This window comes from Anser cygnoides, chromosome 29 (genome assembly GCF_040182565.1).
Source record: "Anser cygnoides isolate HZ-2024a breed goose chromosome 29, Taihu_goose_T2T_genome, whole genome shotgun sequence".
Taxonomy (NCBI): domain Eukaryota; kingdom Metazoa; phylum Chordata; class Aves; order Anseriformes; family Anatidae; genus Anser; species Anser cygnoides.
This window is the reverse complement of record NC_089901.1, coordinates 2952508-2971530: the sequence shown is the minus strand read 5'-3', so window position 1 is coordinate 2971530 and position 19023 is coordinate 2952508. Positions and strand designations below refer to the sequence as shown.

The 19023-nt window shown below is 66.9% G+C and overlaps 1 protein-coding gene across 1 annotated transcript; it reads right to left on the bottom strand.

Annotated features, from left to right (window-relative positions):
- Nucleotides 1-2797: 2797 nt before the first annotated feature.
- On the bottom strand, nt 2798-17774 carry CLIP3 (CAP-Gly domain containing linker protein 3). Its single transcript, XM_066984687.1, is given in 19 exon segments — nt 2798-2953; nt 3068-3140; nt 3817-3878; nt 5119-5134; nt 5137-5154; nt 5157-5240; nt 5971-6134; nt 6267-6300; nt 6700-6786; nt 7591-7626; nt 7629-7731; nt 8961-9197; nt 11171-11289; nt 11826; nt 12135-12295; nt 13807-13900; nt 14601-14740; nt 15522-15660; nt 17711-17774. Coding segments are annotated over 19 exon segments (1668 nt in total). The 5' UTR covers nt 17756-17774; the 3' UTR covers nt 2798-2898.
- Nucleotides 17775-19023: the final 1249 nt, after the last annotated feature.

Below are 19023 nucleotides of genomic sequence, written 5' to 3'. Positions count from 1 at the left end.
GGAGGCGGAAAGGGAGCCCCCGGGGGGGGGAGGGGCGGGGGGAGGCCCCGGGGGGGGGCACGGGGGTCCCGGTACCGGGGGGGGGGAACGGGAGGGGTCCCGGTAACGGGGGGGGGGAACGGGAGGGGTCCCGGTAACGGGGGGGGGGGAACGGGAGGGGTCCCGGTAACGGGGGGGGGGGCACGGGGGGTCCCGGTAAAGGGGGGGGGGCACGGGGGGTCCCGGTACCGGGGGGGGGGGGGGCACGGGGGGGTCCCGGTACCGGGGGGGGGGGGGAACGGGAGGGGTCCCGGTAACGGGGGGGGGGAACGGGAGGGGTCCCGGTAACGGGGGGGTCCCGGGGGGGTCCCGATAACGGGGGGGAACGGGAGGGGTCCCGGTAACGGGGGGGTCCCGGTAACGGGGGGTCCCCGGAAGGGAGATCCCGGAAGAGGGGGATCCGGGGGGGGTGTCCCGGTGGAGGGGGGTTCCCGGTAACGGGGGTCCCGGGGAGGTGCCGGAAGTGACGTCTGGGGGGGGTCCCGGGGTCCCGGTACCTGCGGGCCCTGCGGCGGCGGCGGCGGCGCGGGAGCGACTGCGGCGGCCCCGCCCCGCCCGCGGTGACCACGCCCCCTTTGGGTGTGGCCACGCCCACTCGGTCTGGCCACGCCCCCTTTGGGTGTGGCTACGCCCACTCGGTCTGACCACGCCCACTCGGTCTGACCACGCCCACTCGGTCTGACCACGCCCACGCCCTCCAGCGCCGGCGGCCCCGGGCGGGGGCGTGGCTAGCAGCCGGGGGCGTGGCTAAGAGCCGAGGGGGCGTGGCTAAGAGCCGAGGGGGCGTGGCTAAAAGCAGAGGGGGCGTGGCTAAAAGCAGAGGGGCGTGGCCGAGCCGCGCCTCAGCCGCTGCCTGCGGGCGGTGGGGGCGTGGCCACCAGCTGAAGGGGGCGTGGTCTTGTCTAAAAGGGGGCGTGGTCATGTTTAAAAGGGGGCGTGGCCTCCTCGGCGCAGCCCCGGCCACTCGCCGTGACGTCACAGGGGCGGTGCCGGAAGAAGATGGCGGCGCCTGTTTTGTTTTTTTTTTTTTTTTGGGGGGGGGGGTCCCCGAATTCCCCCCGACCCCCCCCAGAGCGCCGCTGCCGGTGATGACGTCACCAGGGCCCGCTTTTGGGGCGTTTGGCCCTTTTGGGCCATTCCTGGTGGCCCCCGGGGGTCCTGAGCCCCCTCTGCCCCCCCCCCCAGTCTTCCACGTCCCCCCCCCAGGCCCCCCCCTTATCCCCCCTCCCCCCCCCCCCCCAGGCCCCCCCATGTCCCCGTGTCCCCCTTGTCCCCCTCCGTGGCCCCCCCCAGCCCCCCTGTGGCCCCCGTGCCCCCCAGACCCCCCCGTGCCCCCCAGCCTCGCACGGCCCCCTCCAGCCCCCCCATATTGCCCCCAGTCCCCCCGTGTCCCCCCCCACGTCTCCCCCATGCCCCCCTGCATCTCCCCAGCCCCCCAGTCTCCCACGTCCCCCCCACGCCCCCTGTATCCCCCCAGCCCCCCCCATGTCTCCGTGTCCCCCCCTCAGCGCCCCCGTGTCCCCCTTGCCCCCCCCCCCAGTCCCCCCGTGCCCCCCCAGCCTCGCACGGCCCCCCCCAGCCCCCCCCCCGTATTGCCCCCATCCCCCCCAGCCTCCCATGTCCTCCTCCATCCCCCCCGCGTCACCCCCAGCCCCCCCTGTGCCCCCAGCCCCTCCCCATGGCCCCCCCCCCGTGTCCCCCCCGGCCCCACAGAGCCCCAGGACGTACAAAGGTGTTTATTGGTGGCAGAAGCGGGTCCGGGGACCATGCGGCAGCTGGGGGGGGGGGGGGGACACGGGGGGGGACGTCACAGCCACTCACGACGACCGCGGGGGGGGGGGCAGGGGCGTTATTGCTACTGCGGGGGACGGGGGAACGCGACGGCGCCGGGCCGGGGGGGGGGGCTCGGCCACTGGGGGAGCCACCAAACCAGTATGGACCAGTGCCCGGCCCCCCCCCCCCCCCCCCCCCCCAAACTGGGGGCACTGGTTTGACCCCCCTCCCCCTCCGCCGTGGGGGGGGGTGGGCGAGTGGGGCCGTCGGGCGGTCCCCGTCCCTGTGGCGGTAGTCAGTAGTCTCCAGGGTTAACAGCTCGGGGGGGGGGGGGGCGGGGGCCGGCATAAAGCCCCCCCCCCCCGGTTGTGGTCAGTAGGTTCCAGAGTGATCGGCCCGGAGCGAGGTTGAGGGGGTGGGGGCGTGGAGGGGGGAGCTGGCATCAATTCACTCTCCACGAGGGAAATCAGTAGGTTCCAGAGTGAACGGCCCGGAGGAGCGAGGCATGGGGGGGGGGGGTGCCCAGAGGGCTTCTGGGAGGGGGCCTGGCATTAATTCCCCGGAACTAATTAGCGGGGTCCAGCGTGAGCAGCCCTAACGAGCGAGGGGGGGGGGCTGGCAGCAGCTCCCTCTCCCCGCCATCAGTAGGTTCCAGTGTAAACGGCCCCCCCGCGGGGATTGGTGGCAGGCTGAAGGGGGGCACGGCCCCGGAACTGTTATCAGTAGGTTCCAGAGTCAACAGCCAAAAAGAGGGCTTGGGGGGGGGGGGGGGGGTGGCAGATTTTTTTTTGGGGGGGGGCTCCATCAGCCTGCCCCCCGTCACCGCAATCAGTAGGTTCCAGAGTCAACGGCCCAAAATGGGGGGGGGGGGAGAGTGGAGGGGGGGAAGGTTTGGGGCAGGGTGGGGCCGGCGGCTCCCCCGGTCGCTGTCATCAGTAGGTTCCAGAGTGAACGGCCCAGAGCGGGGCGGGGGGGGGGATAGGGGCGGGGGGGGGGGCTCACATCACGTCTCCCCGGGGGGGAGGGGCCAAAGGCACTGGGTGGGGGCGGGGCGGCGGGGGGGGGGCACGAGGAGGGGGGTGGGGGTTAGGACTGCATCTCGGCCCGCAGCATCCAGGGGAACCAGCAGCAGAAGAGTAGCCTGGGGGCGAGAGGGGGCGCCGTGGGAATGGGGCGGGGGGGGCGCGGTCCCCACAAGGGGTCCCCGTGCCCCCCCCCCCCAAGGGGGTCCCCTCGCTGCCCCCCCCGGCCCCACCTGGAGAAGGAGCTCTCGGAGGCGATGTCCTTGGGGGTCCGCACGGCCGGGAAGTTGCGCTTGGGCTGCGACACTGCGGGGGGCACCGGGGGCGCCGGGGGCGCCGTCAGGGAAAACAGCCCCCAGCCAATCAGGGTGAGGGGCCCTCCACCAGCCGGCCAATCAGAGGGGAGCTTCCCCCAACAGCTGGCCAATCGGTGAAGCGCCCTCCGCCAGCCAGCCAATCAGAATGAACTTCCCCCACCACTTGGCCAATCAGTAAAGTTCCCTCTACCAGCCAGCCAATCAGAGTGAAGCACGCCCACACCAGATGGCCAATGACACTCCCCCCACCAGATGGCCAATCAGTGACGCTCCCCCCACCAGCTAGCCAATCAGAAAGAAGCTTCCCCAAATAGCTGGCCAATCAGAATGAAGCTTCCCTCACCAGTTGGCCAATCAGTGAAGTTCCCTCCATCAGGTGGCCAATCAGATTGAAGCTTCCCCCACCAGTTGGCCAATCAGTGAAGTTCCCTCCACCAGCTAGCCAATCAGAGTGAAGCATCCCCTCCCACCAGCTGGCCAATCAGCGCAGACCTGTCCACCTCGCTGACCAATCAGACCCCCCCCGCCCCGCCAGCCAATCAGCAATAGCCTCTCTCTCTCCCCACCAGCCAATCAGCAGTGCTCCCTCACCTCACCGGCCAACCAGCAGAGTGGCCCCGCCCCCTCAGCCCCGCCCACCCCGGCTGCAGCCAATCAGCACGCACCGGTCACCTGCTGCGCCTTCTTCTCGGGGCCGTCCCCCGGCTCCTCCTTGGGGCCCCCGACCCTGGGGGGGGGGGGGGGAGAACAGGGGTCACCGGGGTCACCGGGGTCAGGGGCGGGGCCCCCAGCGCCCCCGGACCCCACACCCCAATGTCCCCATATCCCAATGACCCCAATGACCCCAATGTCCCCAATGACCCCATATCCCAATGACCTCAATGACCCCAATGTCCTCAATGACCCCAATAACCCCATATCCCAATGTCCCCAATGTCCCCAATGTCCCCAATGACCCCATATCCCAATGACCCCAATGTCCCCAATGACCCCATATCCCAATGACCCCAATGTCCCCAATGACCCCAATGTCCCCAATGACCCCATATCCCAATGACCCCAATGTCCCCAATGTCCCCAATGACCCCAATGTCCCCCTATCCCCATGACCCCCATGTCCCCGATGTCCCCCATATTCCCACTGTCCCCATGTCCCCAATATGTCCCATATCCCCCTGTCCCCAATCTCCCATGCCCCAAATGTCCCCAACATCCCCAATGTCCCCATAACCCCCATCCCCATGCCCCCAATGTCCCCATGTCCCCAATATGTCCCATGCCTCCATTGTCCCCATTCCCCACTTCCCCAATATTTCCCATGCCCCCAATGTCCCCATGTCCCCAGCGTCCCCATGTCCCCATGCCCCCAGTGTCCCCATGTCCCCATGCCCCATGTCCCATGTCCCCATGCCCCCAATGTCCCCACCCCATGTCCCCATGTCCCTGATGTCCCCATATCCCCAATGTCCCCACCCCACGTCCCCATGTCCCCATGTCCCTGATATCCTCATGTCCCCATGCCCCCAGTGTCCCCATGTCCCCACCCCACGTCCCCATGTCCCCATGTCCCCGATGTCCCCAATGTCCCCACCCCATGTCCCCATGTTCCATGTCCCCGTATCCCCAATATGCCCCACATCCCCACGTCCCCATGTCCTCACCCCATGTCCCCATGCCCCCAGTGTCCCCATGTCCCCATGTCCCCACCCCATGTTCCCATGTCCCCATGCCCCCGATGTCCCCGCCCCATGTCCCCATGTCCCCATGCCCCCGATGTCCCCGCCCCATGTCCCCATGCCCCCAGTGTCCCCATGTCCCCACCCCATGTCCCCATGTCCCCATGCCCCCAGTGTCCCCAGTGTCCCCACCCCATGTCCCCATGTCCCCATGCCCCCAGTGTCCCCACCCCATGTCCCCATGTCCCCGATGTCCCCGCCCCATGTCCCCACGTCCCCCCCCCCCCGCACCTCTGCACGCGGGAGGGGGCGCGAAGACGCCGTGCTTGGGGGGCAGGAGAAGTAGCGGACCCCGAAGACGGAGCCGTCGTGTTTGCCCCCGGCCGTGTCCAGCTCCACCCCGAACCAGTACCCTGGGGGGGAGACACGGGGGGGGGGGGGGCACGTGAGGGGGGGGGGGGTGGGGGGGGGGGGGCTGGGGTCTTGGGGGGTCCCAGGGGGATGTCCCATGGAGGGGGGGTGTCCTGGGTGGGGGGGCTTGGTGTGTGGGGGGTTCTTGGGGGATTCGCTGGGGTGGGCCCAAAGTGGGGGGGCCCTATGGGGGGTATTGGGGGGGTGCTCCAAAGGGGGGTCCCATGGTGGTGGGGTGGGGTCCTGGGGGGGGTCCCATGGTGGGGGTGGGGGTCCTGGGGGTCCCATGGTGGGGTTGGGGGTCCTGGGGGGTTCCATGGGGGTGATGGGGGTCCTGGGGGGTCCCATGGTGGGTGTAGGGTTCCTGGGGGATTCACTGGGGTGGTCCCAAAGTGGGGGGCCCCATGGGAAGGGTCTCGGGCGGGGGGTCCCTGGGGGAGGGATCGAAAATAGGGAGAGCCCCAAAGGGGGGGGGTGTCCTGGGGGGTCCCGTGGTGCGGGGGTGTCTCTTAAGGGGGTGGTCCCAAAGTGAAGGGTGCCCATGGGGGGCGCCCCATGGGAGGGGTCTCTTGAAGGGGGGGTCCCAAATGGGGGCTGCCCCCTGGGGTCAGGGATCCAGGGGGTGCTGGGGGTCCCGGGGCGGGTCCCAGGAGCGGGGTCTCGAGGAGGGGTCCTCGGGGGGTCCCATGGGGGTGTCCCAGGGCTGGGGGGTCCCGGGGGGGGGGGGCTCACCGGGGGCGAAGTCGGTGCGCCCGTAGAACCGGGCCCGTCCCGGGCGCTGTCCGGCCACCAGCACCGCGTCCCCCGGGGCCACGCGGCGCCCCTCCCTGTCCAGCCACGCCCCCCCCCGCTTCCGGGGGCTGCGGGGGCGGGGTCAGGCGGGACACGCCCGTGCACTGGCCCCGCCCCTCCCTGGCCCCGCCCCCTCGTGGCTCCACCTTCCCTGGCCCCGCCCTGCACAACCCCACCCTCATTGGCCCCGCCCCTTCATGCCCCCACCCTCATTGGCCACGCCCCCACGGCCCCACCCTCGCTGGCCCCGCCTCCCCATGCCCCTACCTCCTCATGGCCCCACCCTCATTGGCCCCGCCCCCTTGTGGCCCCGCCCCCACTGGCCCCACCCCTCGTGGCCCCACCCTCATTGGCCCCGCCCCCTTGTGGCCCCGCCCCCACTGGCCCCGCCCCCTCATTGGCCCCGCCCCCTTGTGGCCCCGCCCCCACTGGCCCCACCCCTCGTGGCCCCACCCTCCCTGGCCCCGCCCCCTCATGACCCCACCCTCCCTGGCCCCACCCCCTCATGACCCCACCCTCCCTGGCCCCGCCCCCTCATGACCCCACCCTCCCTGGCCCCGCCCCCGGTGCACGTGGGGGCGGAGCCAGCCAGGCCCCGCCCCCTGCCCCCCCCCCGGGGAGGGGGGGGGGGGGCGCACCTCGCTTGTCCTTGCGCGCCTTGGTGGGGGCGCGGGCTGGGGGCCCGGGGGCTGCGGGGGGACGGCGCCGGCGGCTGCTCCTCAGCCTTGGAGATCTTGGAGACGGAGGCAAAGACGCCTGCGGGCACATAGACCAGTAAGGACCAGTACGGACCAGTATGGACCAGTACAGGCCGATATGGACCAGTACAGACCAATGTGGGGCAGTATGGCTCAGTACAGATCTGTTTGTATGGGCCAGTATTGACCCATATAGACCAGTACAGACTGATACGGAGCAGTACAGACCAGTATGGACCAGTACAAACCAGTATGGACCAGTACAGACCAGTATGGGGCAGTATGGCCCAGTACAGATCAGCACAGACCTGTTTGTATGGGCCAGTAAGGAGCCGTATAGAGCAGTACAGACCAATACAGACCAGTATGGACCAGTACGGTCCAATATTGATCGTCACAGACCTGTATGGGTCCATAAGGACCAGTACAGACCAGTACGGACCCACACAGACCAATACAGACCAGTATGAACAAGCAGGGGGCTACTAACACTCTATACAGCCCTAACAGACCAGTGCAGACCCCCGTGGCCCAGTACGGACTTGTATGGGGCAATATAGGGCAGTATGGACCAGTATGGACCAGTACAGAGCAGTGGGGGCTGTTACCGCTCCGCACAGCCCCAGTACGGCCTGGGATGGACTGGTGCAGGCTCAGAGGCACCAGTACAACCCAGTATAACCCAGTACAACCCCGTGTAACCCAGTACAACCCAGTACAACCCCATACCACCCAGCACAACCCCATATCACCCCATATAACCCAATACAAACCCATATAGCCCCGTATAACCCAGTATAACCCAGTATAACCCAGCGCAGCCCCAGCCCACGACCAAGCGCCCCCCAGCGCCCCCCCCGGCCCCGTACCCTGCTTGGGGGGCAGATGAAGTAGCGCACCCCCCGACGCTGCCGTCGTTCTTGCCCTCGGGCTCGTCCAGCTCCACCCCCGCCCACTGCCCGCTGGCGAAGGCCGTGGTGCCGCAGAAGCGCAGGGTCCCCACCTGCGGGGGGGGAGGGGGCAGCACCCATGGGTGCCCCTGAAAGCCCCCCCCCCCCCCCCCCCCCGTTCCCCCTCCATGATGGGGAGCAGCCCCCCCACACACACACCGGGGAGCAGCAGGAGGGTCCCGGTGGGGGCGGTGCGCCGGGACCCCCAGCAGCCGTGGGTACCCTCAGGAGCCGTTGAGGGCCCCAATAATCCTCTTCTTGCCCCAAACCCCCTCCATTCACCCCAAAACCCCTCCATTCACCCCAAAACCCATCCGTTCACCCCAAAACCCCTTCATTCACCCCAAAACCCCTCCGTTCACCCCAAAACCCATCCGTTCACCCCCAAATCATTCAATTCAACACAAAACTCACCCATTGACCCCCAAAACCCTTCCATTCACCCCAAAACCCCTCCATTCACCCCAAAACCAGTCCATTCACCCCCAAATCCGTCCATTCACCCCAAAACCCCATTTTGCCCCCCAAATCCCCCCACCCCATGCCCACAACCCCACACACAACAGCACGAGGTTGCACAGGCAGTGGTTGCACCAAGCATGGGTGCTGCTGCCCCCTGGGTCCCCCAGCACCCATGCGCACCCCAAACCCCATTGTGCACCCCAAAACCCCTCCATTCACCCCAAAACCTTTCCATTCACCCCAAAATCCATCCATTCACCCCAAAACCCTGCTTTTTTCCCCCCAACCCCCCCGTACCATGCCCACATCCCCACGCAGAGCAGCACGAGGTCGCACAAGCACTGTTTGCACCCACCATGGGTGCTGTTTGCCCCTGGGTCCCCCAGCACCCATACGCACCCCAAACCCCATTGTGCACCCCAAAACCCCTCCACTCACCCCAAAACCCTTCCATTCACCCCAAAACCCCCCATGCCATGCCCACATCCCCACGCAGAGCAGCACAAGGTCGCACAAGCACCGGTTACACCCACCATGGGTGCTGCTGCCCCCTGGGTCCCCCAGCACCCATACGCACCCCAAACCCCACTGTGCACCCCAAAACCCCTCCATTCACCCCAAAACCTTTCCATTCACCCCAAAACCCATCCGTTCACCCCAAAACCCATCCGTTCACCCCAAAACCCTGCTTTTTTCCCCCCAACCCCCCCGTACCACACCCACATCCCCACGCAGAGCAGCCGTCCCCTGTCCCCCCATCCCCTGTCCCCATATCCCGCCGTCCCCATAACCCCCGGTGCCCATATCCCCCCCGCCGCACCTTGCCGCCCTCGATGCGCACGCGGTCGCCCAGCTGCAGCCCGAGGCAGAGCAGCATGAGGTTCCCGGGCAGGTTGTCGTAGTTGGGCAGGGTGACGCGGGGCAGGCTGCAGCTCAGCGGCACCGCGTCCAGCAGCAGCCGCCGCAGCTCCCGCGCCGCCAGCGCCGCCTCCGCCTTGTCCAGGGCCATGTCCGTGGGGTCCGGCACCACCTCCGCCGCCACCTGCCCTTTGCTGTTCTGCGGGGGGGGGGGGACACGGGACGGGACGGGGACGCCGCACAACGGGGAGGGTCCTAAACGGCGCGGCCGGGCCCCCCCACGGCACCGCTGAGAGCCCCCCTAAATCCCAGTAGCCCCGTTCCTCCTGGGAACCCCAGGGCGATGCTCCCGGTTCCCCTCAATATCCCAATGCCCTAAAGCCCCCCCCCCCCCCAAGCCCCCGCTGGTACCCCAATGCCCCCCAACATCCCAAGACTTCCCACAGCCCTCAGCACCCCAATATCTGGCACCCCAATTGCCCCCCCATACCCCTCAATCCCTCCAAATCCCAATAGCCCCAGCACCCCCAAACACCCCTAAACCCCCTCAGTACCCCAATACCCCAATGCCCCCAGTGCCCTTAACACCCCCAGTACCCCCCGTACCCCCAACGCCCCAAATCCTTCCCCACACCCCTCAACCCCTCCCGGTCCCCCCAGTGTCCCAGTATTTCCAACCCCCCCCAGTGCCCCTCAATACCTCCAACACCACATCACCCCAATACCCCCAGCACCCCCAAACACCCCCAAAACCCCTCAGTACCCCGATACCCCAATGCCCAGTGACCCCAGTACCCCCAACACCCCAAATCCTTCCCCACACCCCTCAACCCCTCCCGGTGCCCCCAGTGACCCAGTACTTCCAACCCCCTCCCAGCGCCCCTCAATACCCCAATGCTCCCAAAAGCCCCAGTGCCCCCAGTGCCCCCAAAACCTCTGAGCCCCCCAATACCCCATTTCCCCCCCCCAAAGCCCCCAGTAATCTCAATATCCCCAATACCCCTCGGTATCCCCATGCCCACAATAACCCCAGTACTCCCCGGTCCTCCCAGTACACCCAGTCGCTCCCAGTACTCCCAGTACCCCACTGCCTCCATACCCAGCAATACCCCTCCATACCCCAGACTCCCCAGTATCCCCATTAACCCCCAAAGCCTCCCAGTCCCCCAATGCCCCTGGTACTTCCAATACCCAATAAATGCCCCAAATACCCCTCGATATCCCCATGTCCCGATACCCCTCAGTATCCCCAATACCCCAAATATCCCACTACTTCCAACACCCACAAATACCCCAAATACCCCCCAACACCCCCAATATCCCCCATGTCCGCATACCCTCGGTGCCCCAATTCCCTCAACGTCCCCAATCCCTCCCAAACCCTCCAGCACCCCAAACACCTCAAATTCCCAAATACCCCCCAATGCCCCTTAATGCCCCCCATCCCCCCAGCACCCCCAAACACCTCAATATCCCCAATACCCCCCAATGCCCCAAATACACCCCGATTCCCCTTATTGCCCCCAGTCCCCCCAGCGCCCCCAAACGCCTACATACCTCCAACATCCCTTAACGCCCTCAATCCTTCCCAATCCTTCAGCGCCCCCAAAACACTTCAATACCCCAAATACCCCCCAATACCACTTAATACCCCCAATCCCCCCAGTACCCCCAAAGCCCTCCATATCCCCTATGCCCCCAACACCCCTTAATGCCCCAATCCCACCAGCACCCCCAAACACCCCAATATCTCCAATTCCCCCATTATCCTTTAATGCCCCCGATACATCCCAATCCTACCAGCACCCCCAAAACACCTCAAAACAGCCAGTGCCCCCCAATATCCTTTAATGCCCCAATACACCCCAATCCCTTCAGCACCCCCAAACACCTCCATATCCCCTTACTGCCCCCAATCCCCCTAAATACCCCCAATCCCCCCAGCACCCCCAAACACCTCCATATCCCCCTAATGCCCCCAATCCCCCCAGCACCCCCAAACACCTCCATATCCCCTTACCGCCCCCAACCCCCCAGCACCCCCAAACACCTCCATATCCCCTTACCGCCCCCAACCCCCCAGCACCCCCAAACACCTCCATACCCCAACCACCCCGTAAGGCCCCCCCGGCGCCCCCCGGCCCCCCGCAGCCCCCGCCCCGTGCCCGGTACCCGCAGGGCCGGGTCGGCGCCGTGCTCCAGCAGGCAGCGCACGGCGCCCAGGCACAGGTTGGAGGCGGCGATGTGCAGCGCCGTGCCGTGGCTGAAGTCGCTGCAGGTCGAGTGCAGCACTGCGGGGGTCGGGAAATGAGGCACGGCCCACGGGACCCCCGCGCCCCGTCCTCCCAGGGGACCCCAAAACCTTGCTCTGAGGGGACTCTGGTGTCCTCCCTCTGGGGAGCCCCATGTCCTGTGGCCATGAGACCCCAGTAGCTCTCTGCAGGGGACCCCAATGTCCTTCTCTCTGGGGATCCCAGTGTCCTACACTCCAAGGGACCCCAACATCCCTCCCCCTGGAGACCCCAATGTCCTCCCCCTGGAGACCCCGATGTCCTTCCCCAGGGGACCCCAATGTCCTTCCGCAGGGAGACCCCAACATCATTCCCCAAAAGACCCCAGTGTCCCTCCCCTTGTGATCCCTGTGCCCTACGGCCAGGGGACCCCAATGCCCTTCCTCCAAGGGACCCCATTGTTGTATGGCCAGGGACACCAACATCCTTCCCCAGAAGACCCCAATGTCCTTCCCCTAGGGAACCCCAGTGTCCTACACTCCAGGGGACCCCAATGTTCTTCCCCAGAAGACCCCAATGTCCTTCCCCCAGGAGACCCTGGTGTCCTACACCCAAGGGACCCCAAAATCCTTCCCCAGCAGACCCCACTGTCCTATAGCCAGGGGACCCCACCGTCCTTCCCCTGGGGACCCCAGTGTCCTACACCCAAGGGACCCCAACATCCTTCCCCCAGGGGACCCCAGTTGTCCTACACCCAAGGGACCCCAAACTCCTTCCCCAGCAGACCCCACTGTCTTATGGCCAGGGGACCCCACCGTCTTTCCCCCTGGGGACCCCAATGTCCTTCCCTAGGGGACCGGGACCCCCATCCCGTCCCCATCCCCCGCGGAGGGGGGGGGGCGCACCTCGGGGGCGGCGGCGCGCAGCAGGGTGCGGATGAGCTCGGGGACGTCGAAGTAGGCGGCGTAGTGCAGGGCGTTCATGTGGGTCCAGCGGCTGCGCAGCGTCACGTCCCCCCCCAGCGCCAGCAGCCGCGTCGAGAGGCGCACGGCCGCCGCCGGGTCCCCTGCGGCACGGGGACACCGGGCGTGGGGACGGGGACACGGGGACGGGGACATGGGGACACCGGGATGGGGACGTGGGGACACCGGGCGTGGGGACGGGGACACCGGGACGGGGACATGGGGACACCGGGATGGGGACATGGGGACACCGGGATAGGGACGTGGGGACACCGGGCGTGGGGACGGGGACACCGGGACGGGGACATGGGGACACCGGGATGGGGACATGGGGACACCGGGACACCGGGATGGGGACATGGGGACACCGGGATGGGGACATGGGGACACCAGGATGGGGACGTGGGGACACCGGGCGTGGGGACGGGGACACCGGGACAGGGACATGGGGACACCGGGCTGGGGACATGGGGACACGGGGACGGGGACATGGGGACACCGGGATGGGGACGTGGGGACACCGGGACAGGGACATGGGGACACCGGAACGGGGACATGGGCACACCGGGATGGGGACGTGGGGACACCGGGATGGGGACGTGGGGACACCGGGCGTGGGGACGGGGACACCGGGACGGGGACATGGGGACACCGGGCTGGGGACATGGGGACACCGGGATGGGGACATGGGGACACTGGGATGGGGACATGGGGACATGGGAACACCAGGATGGGGACATGGGGACACCAGGATGGTGACATGGGGACACTGGGACAGGGACATGGGGACATGGGAACACCAGGATGGGGACATGGGGACACCGGGATGGTGACATGGGGACACTGGGACAGGGACATGGGGGCACTGGGACAGGGACATGGGGATGGGGACATGAGGACACTGGGACAGGGACATGGGGCAACAGGATGGGGACATGGGGCATCGAGATGGGGACATGGGGACACTGGGATGGGGACACTGGGATGGGGACATGGGGACACCGGGACAGGGACATGGGGACATGGGAACACCGGGCCGGGGACATGGGAACACTGGGATGGGGACATGGGGACACCTGGATGGGGACATGGGGACACTGGGAGAGGGACACGGGGATGGGGGGATGGGGACACCAGGCTGGGGACATGGGGACACTGGGATGGGGACATGGGGTACCAGGATGGGGACTTGGGGTGCTGGGATGGGGACATGAGGACACCAGGACGGGAACATTCAGATGGGGACATGAGGACACCGGGACAGGGACATGGGGCACCAGGATGGGGACGTGGGGCATTGGGATGGGGACATGGGGCATCGAGATGGGGACATGGGGACACCGGGACGGGGACATGGGGACACTGGGATGGGGACACGGGGCACCAGGACAGGGTCTCCAGGACGGGGACATGGGGACACCGGGATGGGGACCCCGGGACAGGGACACGGGGACGGTGGAAGCGGGGATAAGAGATGGGGGGACACACCGCGGAGCTGGGTGGCACGGGGACAACGGGGACCGCCGAGGGGCTGAACCGTGGGCGCCCCCCCCCCCCCCGCCCCCTCCCCGTGTCCCCCCCGCGTCCCCCCCCCACCCCCCGCGCCCCCACCCACCCACGCCGTGGGCGCCCGCCTTGCAGGCGTAGTGCAGCAGCGTCATGTCCGTCAGCCCGTCGCGGTCGTTCACGTGGCAGCCGCGGCGCAGGATCTGCCCGGGCACACCAGTTACCCCCAGTCACATCAGTTAACCCCCCGTCACACCAGTTACCCCCAGTCACATCAGTTAACCCCCCGTCACACCAGTTACCCCCCCAGTCACACCAGTTACCCCCAGTCACACCAGTTACCCGCCCCAGTCACTCCAGTTACCCCCCAGTCACACCAGTTACCCCCAGTCACACCAGTTACCCCCCTAGTCACACCCCATAGCACCCTGCCCCCCATAGCACCCTGAACCCCCATAACACCCTGACCCCCCAGCACCCTGCCCCCCACAGAGCACCCTGACCCCCCCATAACCCCCTGCCCCCCATAACCCCCTGCCCCCCCAGCACCCTGACCCCCCCAGCACCCTAACCCCCCCAGCGCCCTGACCCCCCTCCCAGCACCCTGAACCCCCCATAACAACCTGACCCCCCCATAACACCCTGCATCCCCCAGCACCCTAACCCCCCCAGCACCCTGCCCCCCCAGCACCCTGCCCCCCCATAACACCCTGCCCCCCCATAACACCCTGCCCCCAGAACACCCTGCCCCCCCATAGCACCCTGATCCCCCCAGCACCCTAACCCCCCCCCCCCAGCACCCTACCTCCCCCAGCACCCTGCCCCCCAGCACCCTGACCCCATAACCCCCTGCCTCCCCCCATAACCCCCTGATCCCCCCCCCCCGCCCCCTGGGACCCCCACCTCGTTGCCGATGACGTCGACGTTGTGCTGCACCTGGGGCACCCACTGGCGCAGGATGGCGAAGAGCTGCGGCACCGTGGTGCGCGGGTCCAGCAGGATCTCCCGGCACGCCGCGTCGTTGGGGTCGAAGAAGGTGAAGGCTGGGGGGGGGGGGGGGGGGGGCACAATATTGGGGGGGGGGGACACACACCCACAATATGGGAGGGTGGGGGGAGGGGCACCCCGCGATGCACAACCCCGTATCAGCCATCAGAGAATCTCCACGCTGGGGGTGCCCGGGCTGCCCAGGGCAACCCCCCGTCAGTGCTGAGCGGGTCCCCAGGGACCCCCAGGGTATGGGGACTGTCCCCAAGGTGGGGGGGGGGCGGGGGGGGGAGGACCCCAAAGAGTGTGGGGGACACCCCCACGGGGGGACACCCCCACGGCGCACAACCCCGTAGCAGCCATCGGAGAATCCCCCTGGGTGCCTCTAACCACCCCCCCCATGAGGGTCCTTTGCCATGGAAGGGGTCTCTGTCCCCGTGGGGGGGAATCCCTATTTGGGGGGGGGGGGTGGTCCCCATGGGGGTCGTTCCACAAGGTGCACAGGGGACACCCCAGTGTGCACAACCCCATAGCAGCCATCAGAGAATCCCCCCCCTTCAGGTCCCCCAGCATTCCAGGGGGGTCCCCTGTGCCCAGGGGGTCCCTGTGCCCCCCCACATGGCCCCGCGTCCCCCCTCAGCCCCATACCCCATAACCCATGTGGGGTACCCCATATGGGGGGGGCGAATCTCCCCCCCCCCCTTCGTGATGGGGACGAGGGGCGGGGGTGCCCCGTGCCGGGCTGGGGGGGGGGGGGGCTCAGCGGGATGGGGGGGCTCAGCGGGGCCGGGGGGCCCAGCGGGGCCGGGGGCGCAGCGGGGTCGGGGGGGGGCTCACCGTAGTCCTTGGGCAGCGGGGCGGGGGCCGCGGGGTGCACCACCGGCTTCTTGCGTCGCTCCACCACGGGGCTGGGGGGGTCGGGCGGCTGCGCCCCCCGCCGGGGGGTCCCCCCGCGCTCCTTGGTCATGGCGACGGCCTGGGGGGGGGGAAAGAACGGGAGGGGGGATGGGGCTGGGACCTCGGGGGTCCGGGCACCCGCCCCAGGTGGGGATAAAGGGGATTTGGGGGGGGGGGGAGAGGGGGCACCCCTGTGGGGTGTGGGATTGGGGTGGGGGGGGATTGAGGATGGGATTGGGATTGGGATTGGGATTGGGGTGAGGATGGGGATGGGGATGGGGATGGGGATGGGGATAGGATTGGGATTGGGATTGAGGATGGGATGGGATGGGATTGGGGTGAGATGGGATGAGATGGGATGGGATGGGGATGGGATTGGGGTTGGGATTGGGGTTGGGATGGGGATGGGATAGGATTGGGATTGGGATGGGATGGGATTGGGGTGAGATGGGGATGGGGATGAGGATGGAATTGGGATTGGGATTAAGGATGGGATGGGATGGGATTGGGGTGAGATGGGATGAGATGATGGGGATGGGGATGGGGATGGGATTGGATGGGATGGGATTGGATGGGATGGGATTGGGGTTGGGATGGGGATGGGATTGGGATGGCAGATGGGATGGGATAGGATTGGGATTGGGATGGGATGGGATGGGATTGGGGTGGGGTTGGGGATGGGGATGGGATGGGGATGAGATGGGGATGGATTGGGATTGGGATGGGATGGGGATGGGGATGGGATGGGGAGAGAATTGGGGTGGGAGTGGGGATGGGATGAGATTGGGAGGGAATTGGGGTGGGATTGGGGATGGGATGGGGTTGAATTGGGATGAGGATGGAATTGGGATGGGAATGGGATGGGGACAGGAACAGGGATGGGATGGGGATGGGGACGGGATGGAATTAGGATGGGGATGGGGTGGAATTGGGATGGGGATGGGATGGGGATGGAATTGGGATGGGATGGGGAGGGGAGGGGTTGGGATGGGGTGGAATTGGGATGCAGATGGGGATGGGATGGGGTTGGGATGTAGATGGAATTGGGATGGGGACGGAATTGGGGTGGGGATAGGATGGGATGGGGATGGGGTGGAATTGAGATGGGGATGGGATGGGGACAGGAACAGGGATGGGATGGGGATGGGATGGAATTAGGGTGGGGATGGGGGTGGAATTGGGATGGGGATGGGATGGGGGTGGGGAAGGGATTGGGGTGGGGATGGGATAGGGATGGGATTGGGATGGGATTGGGATGGGATTGGGGTGGGGATGGGGATGGGATAGAGATGGGGATGGGATGGGGATGGGATGGAACTGGGGTGGGGATGGGATGAGTAAGGGACGGGGATGGGGTTGGGATTTGGATGGAATTGGGATGGGGTTAGGATGGGATTGGGACGGGGATGGAATTGGGGGGCAGATTGGGATGGGGATGGGATGCGGACGGGGCGGGGATGGGGTTAGGAAGGAATTGGGATGGGGCTGGGATGGGATTGGGATGGGGATGGGGATGGGGCTGGGGATGGGGCTGGGATGGGGATGGGATGGGGATGGGGATGGGGATGGGGATGGGGATGGGATGGGGATGGGGATGGGATTGGGATGGGGATGGGATGGGATGGGATGGGATGGGATTGGGATGGGATGGGGATGGGGATGGGATGGGGATGGGATGGGATGGGGATGGGATGGGATGGGATTGGGATGGGATGGGGATGGGATGGGGCTGGGATGGGGCTGGGATGGGGCTGGGATGGGATGGGGCTGGGATGGGGCTGGGATGGGATGGGGATGGGATGGGGCTGGGATGGGGCTGGGATGGGGATGGGGATGGGACGGGATGGGGATGGGGATGGGGATGGGGCTGGGACGGGATGGGGATGGGGTCGGGATGCGGATGGGGCTGGAACCGGGCCGCAGACGGCCCCGGGCCGGGGCTGGGAAGGAACCGGGCCGGTACCGGGCCGGGCGCTGGGCACCGCACGGGGGCTGCGGGGCCGGGGCCGGGCCGTGCCCTCCCCTCCCCCCGCCCCCCTCTCCCCTCCCCGGTTGCGATCGGGCCGGGCCGGGCCGGGCCCGGTGGTGCCCCCCCATCCCCCCCCCCCCCCGCCCCGCTCCCCCGGTACCTGCCGGGGACGCGGCCGCCGGGCTGGGCTGGGCGCTGCGCGCATGCGCGGCCCGCCCGGGGGAGGGCGGTGGGGGGGGGGGGGGGGCGCGGGGGCGGGGCTGGGGGGGGTATAGGGGCTATAGGGGGGCTATAGGGGGCTACGGGGGCTATGGGGGCTATAGGATCTATAGGGGGCTATGGGGGCTATGGGGGCTATGGGGGGTGTAGGATCTATAGGGGGCTATGGGGGCTTTAGGGGCTATGGGGGCTACAGGGGGGCTATGGGGGGCTATAGGGGGGCTAGGGGGGCTATAGGGGCTATGAGGGCCATGGGGGCTATAGGATCTATGGGGGCTATGAGGGCTATGAGGGCTATAGGGGCTATGGGGGCTATAGGGGCTAGGGGGCTATAGGAGCTATAGGGGGGCTATAGGAGCTATAGGGGGCTGGGGGGCTATAGGGGCTTTGGGGGTATAGGGGCTTTGGGGGCTATAGGAGCTATACGATCTATGGGGGCTATGGGGGCTATGGGGGATGTAGGATCTATAGGGGACTATGGGGGCTATAGGGGCTATAGGGGCTATGGGGGTTACAGGGGGGCTATGGGGGGCTATGGGGGCTATAGTGGGGCTATGGGGGGCTATAGGGGCTATGAGGGCCATGGGGGCTATAGGATCTATGGGGGCTATGAGGGCTATAGGGTCTATGGGGTCTATAGGGGCTGTAGGATCTATGGGGTTATGGGGGTTATGAAGGCTATGGGGTCTATAGGAGCTATGGGAGCTATAGGGGTTATGGGAGCTATAGAGTCTATAGGGGCTATAGGGCTTAGGGGGGCTATAGGATCTATGGGGGCTATAGAGGCTATGGAGGCTATAGAATCTCTGGGGTTATGGGGGCTATGAGGGCTATGGGGTCTATAGGAGCTATGGGAGATATAGGGGTTATTGGGGCTATAGGGGCTATGGGGTGTATAGAGGACATAGGGCTTATGGGGGCTATAGAGACTTTAGGGGCTATAGGGCTTAGGGGCTATAGGATCTATGGGGGCTATAGGGGTTAAGGGGGCTGTAGTGGTTGTGGGGGTTAAGGGACCATGGGACCTATGTGGACATGGGGGCTATGGGGACTATAGGGGCCACGGCATCTCTGGGGACTATGGGTAATATAGGGGCTATAGGAGCTATTTGGGCTATGGGGCTGTAGTGCTGGAGGTTATGGGGGGGGGGTGTAATGGGGCTGAGGGGGTATGGGGGCTGCAGAGCAGGTGTAGGGGCTATATGCCATGAGGAGCACCTACGGGGGCTGTAGGGGACAAGAAGAAGCTATAGG